This window comes from Cavia porcellus, unplaced genomic scaffold (assembly GCF_034190915.1).
Source record: "Cavia porcellus strain 051 isolate PalLab524CR breed Dunkin Hartley unplaced genomic scaffold, mCavPor4.1 scaffold_11, whole genome shotgun sequence".
Taxonomy (NCBI): domain Eukaryota; kingdom Metazoa; phylum Chordata; class Mammalia; order Rodentia; family Caviidae; genus Cavia; species Cavia porcellus.
The window spans coordinates 37,037,416-37,051,411 of NW_026947494.1; the positions used below are offsets into that span (position 1 = coordinate 37,037,416).

The 13,996-nt window shown below is 35.2% G+C and overlaps 1 protein-coding gene across 2 annotated transcripts in view; it reads left to right on the forward strand.

Moving 5' to 3' along the window:
• Positions 1 to 13,996, forward strand: part of Nnt (nicotinamide nucleotide transhydrogenase) — an 84,651-nt gene that overhangs the window by 30,929 nt on the left and 39,726 nt on the right. For both annotated transcript variants that reach the window (XM_003470194.5, XM_005003780.4), the window contains exons 8-12: positions 7,359 to 7,492; positions 8,421 to 8,612; positions 9,110 to 9,263; positions 11,865 to 12,026; positions 13,042 to 13,152. In XM_003470194.5, coding sequence (XP_003470242.1) covers positions 7,359 to 7,492; positions 8,421 to 8,612; positions 9,110 to 9,263; positions 11,865 to 12,026; positions 13,042 to 13,152 — 753 coding nt within the window. The remainder of the gene's footprint in view (positions 1 to 7,358; positions 7,493 to 8,420; positions 8,613 to 9,109; positions 9,264 to 11,864; positions 12,027 to 13,041; positions 13,153 to 13,996) is intronic.

Here is a 13,996-nt window from a genome sequence, read left to right on the forward strand (position 1 = left end):
ATCAGAATGTATAAGAAGTATTTATTGCTTTACTTTTTAAGGGATTTTGGTAGCCAGTGTATGTTTATATATCAGCTATGTGGAGGCAACAGAAAAAAAAATTATTTTCTTTTATGAAGAATGTTTATATTTTATGAAGTCATGCTAAAGACTTGACAAATTTTGCTTTTCTTATGTAGAATTTTGTGGCTGTGATAGGTAAGTTATTAAAGTAAGCTTTTAAAAATTTTTATGAGCATGTTCTTTAAGCGATAAAAGCTTATTTACAGATTTCTTCTTTAAAAACGTCTTTAGGGATTTTTTCCAATTTGCTGAAATATACTGTTGACTAAATCATGTCTTTCTGTAACTACAGTATTACATTTACAATTATCTCAAGGCACCCAATGTGTAAAAGCCAACTATTTGCCAACCTAACTTCCCGTTTGGTTCCTTATGTAAGTAAGTAATTATGCAGAGAAATTTCCTTTTAGTTCGAGGGATAGAGTGCACAAGCAAAAAGCACTCTGTGAAGCCATTTAGGCTTGGATTGGAATCTGTCCATCTTCAGAAACATAGCTATTGATAGCCTCTCGGTGATAGGGATAGGGTGCATGTGAACTTAGGCTCTACCACAGAGCTGGTTAAATCAGAGACTTAATAGATCAGTGGGTGAGATGTTCAGCAATTTTTTTCTACATCCAGGTTATTACATAATCAATAATCTCTTTTTTCACATGTATATGTATAAAAACCTTTTGTCTTCATCTATAACATTTTTAAAAACTTGCCACCCAGTACATAACTTCATCTGTGATTTTGAAATCCTAAAAAAGCTTTTTGGTGTGTAGCAGGGTGCCTTTGGTACCAGAAACAGAAATTCCAGTTTAATCTGTCTTAAGAAAGAGGATTTCTTGGTTATGTTAAGAGAAAGGAAGTCTGAGTTTACCAGTAGAGTAGCATGTGTGAGTCAGGGACCTGGATATGCTCTTTCGTGCTCTCAGGCTTTGCCTCCCTCTTTGACTTGGCTTCATCCTCATCGGAATGTGGAAGGCAGCAAGAACTTCAGGCCTCCAGTTTGTTAATACAGTATGTAGCAGACAAGACGGGCTATTTCTGATGGCTCCTTCTTGAAGGAAACTTGCTATTTAGAAGCTCTTAGCAAGTTTTCCCTTGTTTTTACTAGCCTTAATTATATTTTTAACCATTTCTGCACCAATCCATGTGGGCAAGCCTGTGTGATACTCTTCAGCTAATACGGATTCCTGGTCATCACTGATAGGATGGTGAGGTTGCCCTTAGAGCAGCCAGACCCACTGCTGCAGTGGTTTCTGAGATCGTCTCTCTTGGACCTCAGGGACTGCATGGAGAAAATGGAAATACGATATACACAAAATGGTTAAGATAGTTATACTACTAGTTGCTGTTAGTTCATTGAAAAGAAAGATTGGTGACTATATTGTTAGATCAATTTTTCATGCCTATATCTTTTTAAAAAATTTTTTTTTCTTTTGGTACCAGGGATCAAACTCATGACCGTGGACCTGAGCTAAATCCCCAGCCCCAATATATCTTTTAATATGAGCAGCTACTTTATTAGTATGCAGTGCACTTATGATTGTTATTCTCCTATAATCTTGTTTTAAAATTTTATACGATTTTTTTTCCCTTTAGAAAATAAAGAATGTGATGGAGAGAACTGATGCTAAAATACTAACAATGCTTAGTGAAAAATGTGGTTTTAGTTTCATACTATGTGAATATGAACGTTCGGGATGTTTTTCTTTACCTGCTCACTTTTACATTTAAGCATATTAAATTAAAAACTATTTCCGTCTTCCTAACATTCGTTTATGAGAAATCTATTTTTGGGTAAATGCATTCAATAATTTATATTACTAATCTATGTACTAGTATGTTGTCCAAAATATAACATGTGTATGTTAAAGCAGAAAGTTTTTCTTGAGTCTCTTATTTGATGCTTTATAGGCCAGGAAGTTAGAAATTTACTCGATTACATGTCTTTGAATAATTCCAGTAAATAACACTAAATGGTCTTTGGAACTGTTATAAATTTTGTGGTAAACTGATCTCATCCTGGTGTATTTTTGTTCTTAATATTTTTAGTGTTTTCATTTTAATTTGTTTCATTTTTCCCTGTTTTTGTTGTGATTAAAGTTGTCTGCAAGGGCTTGATTCTTTTCCCAATGAAATAAAATTTGAAAATTTATTAATTTCAGATTATTAGGTTAGACCTGATTTATTCATGGAGATATATTACAAAACTTTGCAGTAAATCTTCTTTAGTATTTAGAGTAAGCTGCATTGCTACTTTTGAATTTAGTGTTGTAGACAAACCAGTCATGCAGTCTTTTGTTCCTCAGCAGTAAATATTTGAAGTTACATTTAGAGTTAATATTTTTTCTAGCAGCTTTGAATTTTAATACTTTAAAAATCATATCTGCATAAGTTTATGAGAAAACGTGATTCTATGGTACTACAAATTCAGTCACTTTAAAAAATGAATTTACAGCCATATGTTAATACACCAAGGAACAGTGTACATACATGAGGCATTGACAGTCTATAGTCACTCCTTGGTACATCCAGAGATTCTAGGAGACCTTACCCTCGCTTGTAATATGCCTAATTACCCCAAATGATTGACAACCAATTGGAAAACTATAATTGAATATTTCAAATGAGTGCTTTAAATATCATTTCTTTCAGGAATAAAACTATTGATTAGCTTTTGGATACAGCCTCTTTCAGCTAGTGTAGAAAGCTCTAAAGCCATTACAAAAAATATGTTAAAAAGCTAGATCACAGAAGTATAAGTAAATTTTTTTTCTTGATTTAGACTATACATCGGAGGCATTAAGTACTTATTAGTTGGGTCAGTGAGTGAGTGAATGAGTATTTGAATGATGATTGTGAGTGCTAGATGTGCTATCATTGTCTTGGTGAAAGTATGGAAGGAATTCCCAAATGGGAACTTCCCCAGGAAGATGTAAGGTCTGTGACCCAGAAAGAAGCTAGAAATATTTCATGCAGCTGGACATCATATCACATCTTTCATCCAGTTTGTATTGTGCCAGGAAATACTTTTCTTAATTTTTTTTGAGAAGTGCTACCTAGGAAAGGTCGCACTAGTGGCCTTTTTGTGTATCTTATCTTTTTCACATGAATGATACAATTAACAGACATGAACTTAAAAATGGGAAAGTCCAGTTGTACATTCCCAAAAAAATCCCCCTACCTCTTTCTTCCTCAGTGTGTCTTAAAATATACTCATTTTGTCTGTTGTCTTTATTTCCACGACTATATCACTATCTTTGAATGATTTTGCAGTAAATTTTGGACGTATTTTTTCCTATGTTGTACATTATAAAAAATCTGTATATATCTTCTTGTTCCCCATCTTTGATTATGTCTCTCCCTTTCTAAGTTTTCATTGTGCTTATTGCTAGATTGTCCCAACTGCAGAGCAGTATCTGGAGAATTATTATACATATATTTTTCACATATAAATCTATCGATGTTTCCTTTGTAATTTCCAGCCTTTACTATAAATTTAAGAAGTACTTTTTTATCCACAGACTACAGGGACATCCACCAAATTCTGCCTTCCCACTTTAGTTTTCTTTTTCTATATGGGTTGAGTCTCTTAGAATTTGTTCTGATCTACCTAGACTTTAAGGTTTGGTACCAAGTTTGCAGATACTCCCCTACCTCCAGTACTCAGCTAATCATTTTATTGTTTTTGTTCTTTCCATTTTGTAATATCACATTTATCATGCATTAAATATTATCATAGTAAGCTGTTAGAGTAAGATAGTGTTTTGAAATTGCTTCCTCAGCGTTTCTCTCCGTTGACCTGTTCTTTTGAGGATTTGCTCATTTGGAACTTTTATTTACTACTCTGCTTCTCTTTTGGCTCTGTTTTTTCCCCTTCTGCTTTTAATTTTTATTTCTGTACTTTCCAGAATTAAAAAAAAAAATGGATCCACATGGAAGTGCTTGCAGGCAGCTGTACTGTTACATTCATCATTGTTTTCCCTGGAGCTCTTACTAAGATTTCTTAATTTTAAAATTAGAACATTTCAGAGATAAGGAAAAGTACAGAGAAGAAAATAAATTGGTTTCACCACTCAAGTATATCTAAAATTGTGCTAGTGTTGCATGACACAACATACTGCAAACTGGATAATTAGGAAATATTTTATGTATGCATATATGAAATAAATGCTCATGGATATATATATATTAAATATATACTATATTGTTACATGCTTTTCCATAATAATTCCATGTCTATAAGTATTCCTGTGACTTCATTGGAGTTTTACACTGTTCTGGTGATTCTCTATGGTCTGTGCACTAAATGATTATTTAATATGAAAGAATATGCTATTGCTGCAATAGTGATTGAATTTCAGAGCAACGGTATGATAGATAAATTCCTTAAGGCACCTCTGAGGTGCAGATGTGTATTTGTGTTAAGACTGAATCAGCCTTGAATGATTGTTTTGTGCTGGTTGAATGAGTAAAATAAGAGGGCAAAAACTGATTGTGTAGTTCGTGATTTCTAGGGAATCTTAATAGTGTCGGCCAGTGGTAATGTTGTAGTCCAGAGATTTATCTTTAGCATAGATGTCCCAGAAGAAAGACATAATTCCAGGGCAGGAGAAATTAGTTAAATGCCAAGTACAATTTGTGAGATTTGGTGGCGACAAAGTTGGCACAGTTAGTTGTCAATGTGGTGAATTGGAATTCAAAAGAATGGGAGTTCACGTAAGGTGGGAGGAAAAGCTGTAAGGGTCTGGCCAGTGGAGTAGAGGCTCCGGTCAGGAAGATGGGTATACTGATTAGGGTACTACCTGGAAAGTGCAGGTGGCACTTGAGATTTGCCACTCTGTGTGGATACCCTGTGATTCTTAGCCATCAGTCAGTAGAGAGCTGAGCAGCACAACCTTTATTATGGGAAGATGCCTTGTATGTGGCTTGCATCCTCAAATTCTCTATTTTGAGTGGGGTGTAGCCTGCCTTTGCCAGACATTGTAGGGGGGCATGAAGGAAAAAAATTCTCTAGGGAAATTTGAAAAATGGTGAAACATTTTTAACATCAGAATTTTTAGGGTGTTCTTTAGGGAACATCGTTTCTTGATTCTTGCTCTTTCTTTGGAGACTTGGAAGAGAAAACTAGAGTTTATCGGCTGTGTGGCAGCTAGCCCAGTGTGGATGGAGTAGAAAGTTCAGTGAGGTCACAGAAAGGCACATTAGAAAGAGTGCTTCCATCTAGGGAAGCAGGCCTTCAGTAAAGGAGATTTAGGATTTACACTTTATTTTGGAAGTGTGAAGTTGGTAGCAAAAAGAAGTATCACATACACATCACATTTGTATCAATACATTTTTAAAAAATATGTGCATTACAAACAAAATCTGTTTCTCCTTTCTGAATCATCTGTGTATCAGTTAATTGGATTGAAAGACATGATTATAATACAATTTTAATTGATTTTCATTTATAGATTTGATGGTGTTTTTACTAAAAGGTGATAAGCACAGAATTGAAAACTTTCAAAAGGAGGTAAAGATAATGAGGCTATTTCTTTTCTTTTCTTTCTTTCTGTTTTTTTTTTTTTTTTTTTTTTGGTACTGAGGATTGAACGCACAGATTGCATGCGTGCCAGGCAGGTGCTTATGCTGCTGAACTAAATCCACAGCCTTTCTTTTCTTTACTTTTATTTCTTTTTCTTTTTTTTGAGGTGAGGTCTTGCTATGTCCAGGCTGGTCTTGAACTCACTATGTAACCCAGGCTGGTCTTGAACTCATGGCAGTCCTCCTGCTTCAGCCTCCCACGTGCTGGGGTTACAGGTGTGCACTACCACGCCTGGCTGGATAATGAGGCTAACAATGCTCTTCTTTCATCCTACGAATCTCCCAAGTCTTTTTCTTTTGGATTAGGTATTGGAATTGTTTTATGCGTAATGAGTTGGGATAAACTGACAATGTGAGCCTCTGTGGAACATTTTGATGTATGTTAGCCTGAAAAATCCCTAATTTGGGTACCTATACCTTTTATGTAAGAGTTAGTGAACCTCAGGGCTGGGGATTTAGCTTAGCGGCATAAGCTGCCTTGCAAGCAAGCAGGCAGTCGTGAGTTCGATTCCCGGTACTGATAAAAAAGAAAAAGACAAAAACAAACAAAAAAAAAATTAAGAAAAAAAGTTAGTGAACCTCTTGAAAGGACACTATGAGTTGAACATGGGAACTGCATGAAGAGAATGTATTTTCTGAAAAAGGGGCATTTTCTGCTTGTCCTTCCTAGCACTCCAAGCACCAGGTTAGTATAGGGCTTGAACTACCACAGATACGGAATTGATATTTGTTGAATGGGAATAAAAGTGAATGAATGATTTCTTAAATTTTAGAGTTGTGGTGTTCCTCTGTTTTGATTTCATGGCATATTCCTGTCCCCTCTAAAAATTATCCTTGTTAAATTGAGATTTGATATGAACTGTGATCAAAATATGCAGTGAATATTTAAATTAAAAATCATTATGATGAAAGATACATTGCCATTAATCCTACTCACAATATCCTGACTTGCTCGGAGCACACTTGTTCCATCATTCTTGCCGCTTTCTGAAGCAGTTCTGAGTTCTGTCATTGGTATTTTTAGTCTTGCTGCTGTGGCTGCCTCAGTGTCCTGAGTGAGATCAAAACTTTCATCTTTTGTGAACATTTGGGTTTTGAGGAAGAGCCAGAAGCCGTGTAGTGCCAGGTGCAGTGAATAAGGTGGATAAGGACACACTGTAATGATGCTTTTACAAGCCTGCCTTTCTGTTGGATGGCAGTCAGCAGCAGCATTCACCGTATTTTGATCACACCTTATAAAGATGCTCACAAAAGAGGATGCCCAGAACACTTCAGAGAGGTAAGAATGATAAGTGTGTTCCAAGTGTGGGGAAGCATTTTGAGGGATATTGGAAAGAATGTATCTCTTACTGTAACATTTTTAATTTAAACTTTCACCATATAATTTGATCACCCCTTATATTGGAAAATCTCACGGCATTTTGTTAAGGTAAGTGGAAATACTCTATTTAGTAATTTATAAATCAATATTGAACATATTCCTAACAGTTGAGGCCTTTATGAATTCTTCAATTTGAGTGAATATAGTGTCCCTAATAGCTTATTATTGTGCTTCCCTTTTTGTTTTAAACAAGTGAAATTGTTCTCTCTCTATAAATGGTGCTGGTTATGTGCGAAGAGCAGGGCTGAAATTTCTGAATGCCCAGAAACTATTTTCACAATTGGAGGACTTAAGGATAAAATAATATAATTTGTACTGCTTTCTTTTATTTCATTAGGTAAAAAAGCTCCAGTTTTATTTAGCAAAGAAATGATTGAGTCCATGAAGGAAGGCTCAGTCGTTGTGGATTTAGCTGCTGAGGCTGGAGGCAACTTTGAAACCACTAAGCCAGGAGAACTTTATATTCATAAGGTATAGCAACCCTCCCAGTACTGAACTCAATCCCCTCGCCCTTTTTCTTTATGTTTAGTCTAAGACAAGGTCTTGCTAAGTTGACCAAACTAGGCATGAACCTGTGATCCTCCTTTTTCAGCATCTCAGCGTGCTAGGGTTACAGACGTGTGTCATTGTGCCTGGTACACAAGAGCATCTTGTTCCTATAAATCAGGTCTGATAAACATATATATGTATATATATTTAAAATATATAAATATGTAGTATATTTAAACATTATATATAAATATGTAGTATATTTAAATATTATATTTAAATGAATATTTATATTAGGAATGTATTAATATATTTAAATATATATTTACATTGTATATTATAAATATATTTTATATATTTTAAATTTTTAACTATTTTTATTTTTATTTTTGATTGTTTGAGACACAGTCTTGCTATGTAGTTCATGCTGGCCTTGAACTTAATAGGTACCCCAGGCTAGCTTTGAATTTATAGCATTCCTCCCAAAGTCTGGGGATTGCAGACATGTGCCACCATGCCTGGCTTAGTACTGATATCTTTAATGATTTGTGAAATATTTATTTAATTATTTATTTAATGGTGTTGGAGATGAAACCCAGGGTCTCATGTGTACGTCTCATGTGTACCAGACAGGCCTTCTACCATGGAGCCACATCCTAGCCCATGGCAAGGAGGGTTTATTCCTTTAAGTATTTGGAGAAACTGAGAGCTGAAACTTTAAAAAATTACAAATTTTTAAAATCGCCTCATTTAAAGCTCCTTTTGACATAATATATTTATGTTTGTGGGCATGTGTTTGCATCTGTAAAGATATTTCTGAATGTCACATTGAAGGATTGTCACATTGAAGGATTGAAGAATGTAAGCATACAGTAATAAACCTTTTTGACTATATATTTTTTTGATTTAGGGAGTTACTCACATAGGATACACAGATCTTCCCAGCCGAATGGCCACTCAGGCCAGCACTCTGTATTCTAACAACATCACCAAACTTCTGAAGGCCATCAGCCCTGACAAGGATAATTTTTATTTTGAAGTGAAAGATGACTTTGACTTTGGTACAATGGGTCATGTCATTAGAGGAACTACAGTGATGAAGGTAAGGAAGAGACCTCTTCCTGTGCTTTGAAGGGAAATTTGTTCCAGGATTTCTGTTCATGGAAGAATCCTAAATTATAATAGAGATATATTCTAATAGAGTATTGGTATGCTAGGTTTATGTCAATAAAATTGGCAGAATAATTTAACGAAAAATATTTCAAACATGTACAAATGACTCTCTGATCATATAAATTCCTTTTGAAAACCAGAAATAAGTTGAATAAACTAAAAATTAAATATTCTGTTCATGTATCTGCTTTTAAGAATTTTTGACCTGTATTCTTTTTATAAAAGACATGACACATGCAAATTATGTATCTGTGTATGTGTAACCGTAGAGTATATATTTGTATAAATGTTATGAATTATATCAATTTATATAGTTACATGAAATTATATTTAAAAGAGCCGTGATGCTCAGTAGTAAGCTGTCTTCTGTAAGTGATTTTGAAACGTTTATTTGACTTAAAAAAGTCTGTTTTTAATCTCTATTAGGATGGTGAAGTGATTTTCCCAGCTCCCACACCAAAAAATATTCCTGAAGGTGCACCGGTAAAACAGAAGACAGTGGCTGAGATAGAGGCTGAAAAAGCGGCTACCGTTACACCGTTTAGTAAGACAATGACAACAGCTTCTGCATATACAGCAGGTGAGCACCTCATGGATCAAGATCTAGTCCTGTTTCAATTTTGTATGTAATGTATTAATTGTCAAAACTTGTAAATACAGTGCTGTTGGTCTTAGGATTCCATTAGTGATTGCATCTGATAGACCTATTTTTTTTTAAACTTGTCCCACTACTGTAGAATTGGAGACTGCACTGATTTGACTACCCCAAAAGACCCAGGCACTTTGCTAAGTATGAGTGAAAGCATATAAAGTAACATACAGGCTCCTCCTTCTAAAAAATACATCTTAAATGTCATCAATATTTTTAACTGCATCAAATATGTTAAATAATGACAGATGTTAGACTGTGCTGATGTTAAGTGCATATAAATGTAGTTAAAAGTTTTCTTATGCTTGTAAAACATCAGTCATGATTGTCTGTACAATTGAGTATGACTGAGAAACCAAATATTCCCTGGAAGAATAAACATTATGGCATAAGGTACAGCCCTTGAAAGTTTGACTGACATTCTAATACACTCATCTACCAAAAGTGCTTAATGTTTTACTTTTGATCTTTTTATTTGCAATTTAGTGTTCTTGTTTTTAAATTCATCTTCATTGCAAACACTGAAGAGTTTTTGTAAAATAGTGAGAAATAGTGTTTTGTCTATGCATCAATAGCCCCTGAAGTAGGGATATTTGATTTTAAATTGATATCTGTCTCATAGACTGAATTAAAAATGTTTAATTCTGTTTAGAGCCAGAATAAAAACAAGAGCTAACTACAAAGAATTAAGGACTAGCAACAGGCACACATAATTCTTGTAGCCTCAGCATTCTCTAAATTCCCATGTGAGTCCAGCTGTTTTAAAGCTAAACATGTAACTTGCCTGGAGTAAAGAGCAAGTGTCAGCAAAATGACTGTAACAGCTTCTGGTTGTGAGCAGTCTGAATAGATGTGACAGTGTCCCTATTTGCACTTACTTGTTGAGAGAGAAAAAGAGAAGAAACTAGATTAGTGTATTGTATGGAGTGTTTAAAAAAGAAGAAACTATATTATCAGATTGTACAGTGTTTTTTTGAGTAGGATCATAAATTTCTATTTCTCTTTGAGACACCTAAGAAATATGTAAGACATATATGTAGATTTCTATTTATTGAATCAAGATATATTCTTTCTTATAGATTAATTAAATAATTCATAAGAAAACCACATGTGATGTGATGTGTATCTCTGATGTCCAACACAAAAGGCTGTGGATTATGGTATTTAGTGCTTTCTGAATAATGTGATCAGAATAATAGCTAGCAATTAATGAATACTAGATGTTGTGCTAAATACTTCACTTGCTTTAGCTTATTTATTCCTTGAAAGAATTCAGTGAGGTGGGCATATTATTAGATTATTTCAAATAAAGACAGAGTGGGCTCACAATTTTAGAGGACACTGAAATACAGATGTTAAATAACTTGTCTGAGATTGCACAGCTAGCAAGCAGCAGAATAAAGATTTGAACCAGGCATTCTGGTTTAAGAAAACATGATTAAGCACAACCATATATAGCTTCTCTGATTTTTTTACTGGCAGGCAAGCCATTTTATCTGACTCTTTCTCCAGATGGTTAGCAGGCTATCCATTAAAAAGTTGGGAATCTTGTATGTGGGCAAGAAAATATAAATTAAAACTTAAGTCTTCCTGAATGGCTTAAAGTAAAATTAATGTCGATTTTAGATGTTTCACCATGCCATTTAGAACATAATAGTTCTATCAAGGGAAAAGGTCCATTATTAAGGAAAGTAAAATTCCAGCTTCCTGGTAGTCCTATCATTCTTTTTTTACTGACCACTAGGTAACCCTTTTTTCTATTGTGGAACAGTTATCCACATGTTTGTTATTAAGGAAGGCGATAATTAAAGATGTATGTTCAGAGCTGACTGTTTGTATTGTGCACATTCTTAATTTAATTTGTATTTTTTTTTCCTTTTCTTTGTAAAATCCTGTTTGCTGACTTGGTGTTGAGGCTAGAGCTGACTGCCCTGGCCAGCAGTCCAGTCCAGATTCGGGAGCAATTGCAAAACTCCTGGCCCGGGTGGGTGGAAGCCATATGTTTTGGGGAGGTGCTGGAGTGAATGAAATCCTTCCTACTCTTTTAAAACCACTCTTCCTTGGCCAAATCTGAGAGTGACATAAAATTGGCCTTATAAAAGTACTTGGTTTTAAAGGTTATGTCGAACCCAAGTAGACATCCCTTTGTAGTGCCTCTAAAGACCTATAATTTAGAATTAAAATTCTTGTTTGAACACATGTGGCATTGTCAATGAAAATTAAAACAGAGAGATGACAAAGTTATACACAGCAAAATGTGCAAAATATTATTAAGGTGACTCATAGATATTACTAGATCTTCACAATTGATTTGGGTGGGAGGAGTGGTCAGAAAGATGGGTTTTGTGCATAATATTTGCCTCTCTCTCCTAGTTCTCAGTTGTCAAATGTCTTAAAAAATGTGCTCATTATTGGCACGGGAGTGGAGTTTAAAACATTGACTCTCCACATGTTTGTGTGTGGGTGTGTGTGTGCTTTTAGTCTTACTGAGATAATTGGATGCCATTTCACACTCTTTGTAATTTTTTCTAGGTCTTACTGGGATACTAGGTTTGGGTGTTGCGGCTCCTGATGTAGCCTTTTCTCAGATGGTGACCACTTTTGGCTTAGCTGGCATTGTGGGGTACCACACTGTCTGGGGTGTGACTCCTGCTCTGCACTCACCACTGATGTCTGTGACAAATGCAATCTCAGGTTTGTTCATGCTTTCCTTATCCTCTCAGCTCTAGGAATGCTTTCAGTGAGATTTAGAAAATTTTTGTTTTCGAATTGTTTTGCCTGGTATAGGAGGAGGTTGTTGTGGGGACTTAGGGGTCCCTGAAGGTTAGTGGGTTTATGAAATAAGAGGCCCTTGTGCATATCAGCCCTTTGAGCTGCTCTTTCATTTATAGTTTCTTTTAAGGAAAAAATTCCACTGATGAAATTTGAAAACTGGTGTTCACAAAATTAGTCATAACCTTCTCTGGCAGCGGTTAAGAGTGACTACCTGTTCAGTGTAGCAAGCTGTACAGGTGGTATTGGTTCATAGAAAAGTTCAGGGGACAAGAACCAGCTTTCTACTGGGACAACATAATGCATTTCTCTTTGTGTGAGTCTTCATAGCAGTTCATGCAGTGATCCATACAGTTTCCCAGGAACTATTATATTTGACGCCGAATAATGGCTCAGATATGAGGGAATGAGACCTGTACTAGTTAGGCAACGGGACCATGGTCATCTCTTAAATATTGCCATTGGTATCACTTTCAGGATTTTGCAGCAAACACTCTAGTTTGGAGGGGTAATACACTCAGAAAAGCCCAAAGCTGTGACATCCCAATCAGTTATTTACAGTTCATGATTAGTTCTTTCCAGTCCAGTTTCAAGGCATCAATAAACAATATTGTCCGTTATCACTGCTGATTTGTATCTTTATCAGGGAAACAGAGCTGGAAAGTTAAAGGAAGGCAAGACTTTTATGTAAAAGAAGGAAAGGTTTAGTTAACCTTTTGCCCAAACAGTATTCAAGTGAGACAGATGTGAAGGTGTTTTGTCAGTAGTCATCAGGGAAACTCTTTATGTGTGTATTTAAATGAAGGCTCAAGAAAACAGTCTTATTTTTGACGCTGACAACTTTCCCCTTTTCAGATCTGTGTGAAGTCCTTTAGCTGTGTCGTTTGGTTTGGAAGTGTCAGCACAGTTACTCACCGCAGTGATGTTTTCATTTTAGGTTTGACTGCAGTTGGTGGGATGGCACTGATGGGAGGTCATTTGTATCCCACCACAACCTCTCAGGGTCTTGCTGCTCTTGCTACATTCATATCCTCAGTCAACATTGCAGGTATGATGATACTAAGATGATGTGAAAAGAACTCAGATTACTATTTTTAGTGGAGACAGAAGAAGCAAATGTAAATCAGTGTAAAGTAGACTTTCCAATTTTAAGAATTTGATTGTACTTTTTAAAAAATACTTCACTCAGACCATAAAGATTCTGTGTGAAGGAGAATCACGTTGCCCATCTGTAATTTTTAGAAACTGTTAATAAAAAGAATCAGTCTTGTCATCTCCCAAAACAAACATAATGATATCTGGTTATGGATTAACTGGAAAGTTATCAGATGCAAAGTTTTGAGTTATACTGACTTACTGCTGTTACTATAACATCTATGAATGAATATAATTCTAGATCAAGTATTAGCCTTTGCCTTATTGTAGCCAGTGCTTCTGGAATATGAAAGTCTAGCACTTCGACTATGTATAAGACCCATTTGATACTATTTTGTGGTTAAACATTCTTTATTTGTTCAAAAAGATTGATGCCTGCTGATATGGTGTTTTTTTCTTTATTACTTATTAGAGGTTAGCAAGAAGAAAAATCTATTAGAAAAAATACTGACCTTTGATCTTTTGCATTTCCAGGCTTTCTGAATGGCTGTTTACTTTTAGTCATGCAGAAATAATTGGTTTTGCATTCTGATTGCAAGTTTTTCCTGACTGAATTTAGAGAGCTTGTTTTCCTCCTTCTACTCCAGTGGAACTGGCTTGAATAATAGGATGACTTTGATTTTTGAGGTTCTAAAGTGTTGCTTACAATTTTATTTATCCCTAGGTAGTTAAGATGTAATTCAAATAAGTAAACTGTAGCACTTGAAAATATCATGCATCTCAGTGAGCTCAGATGT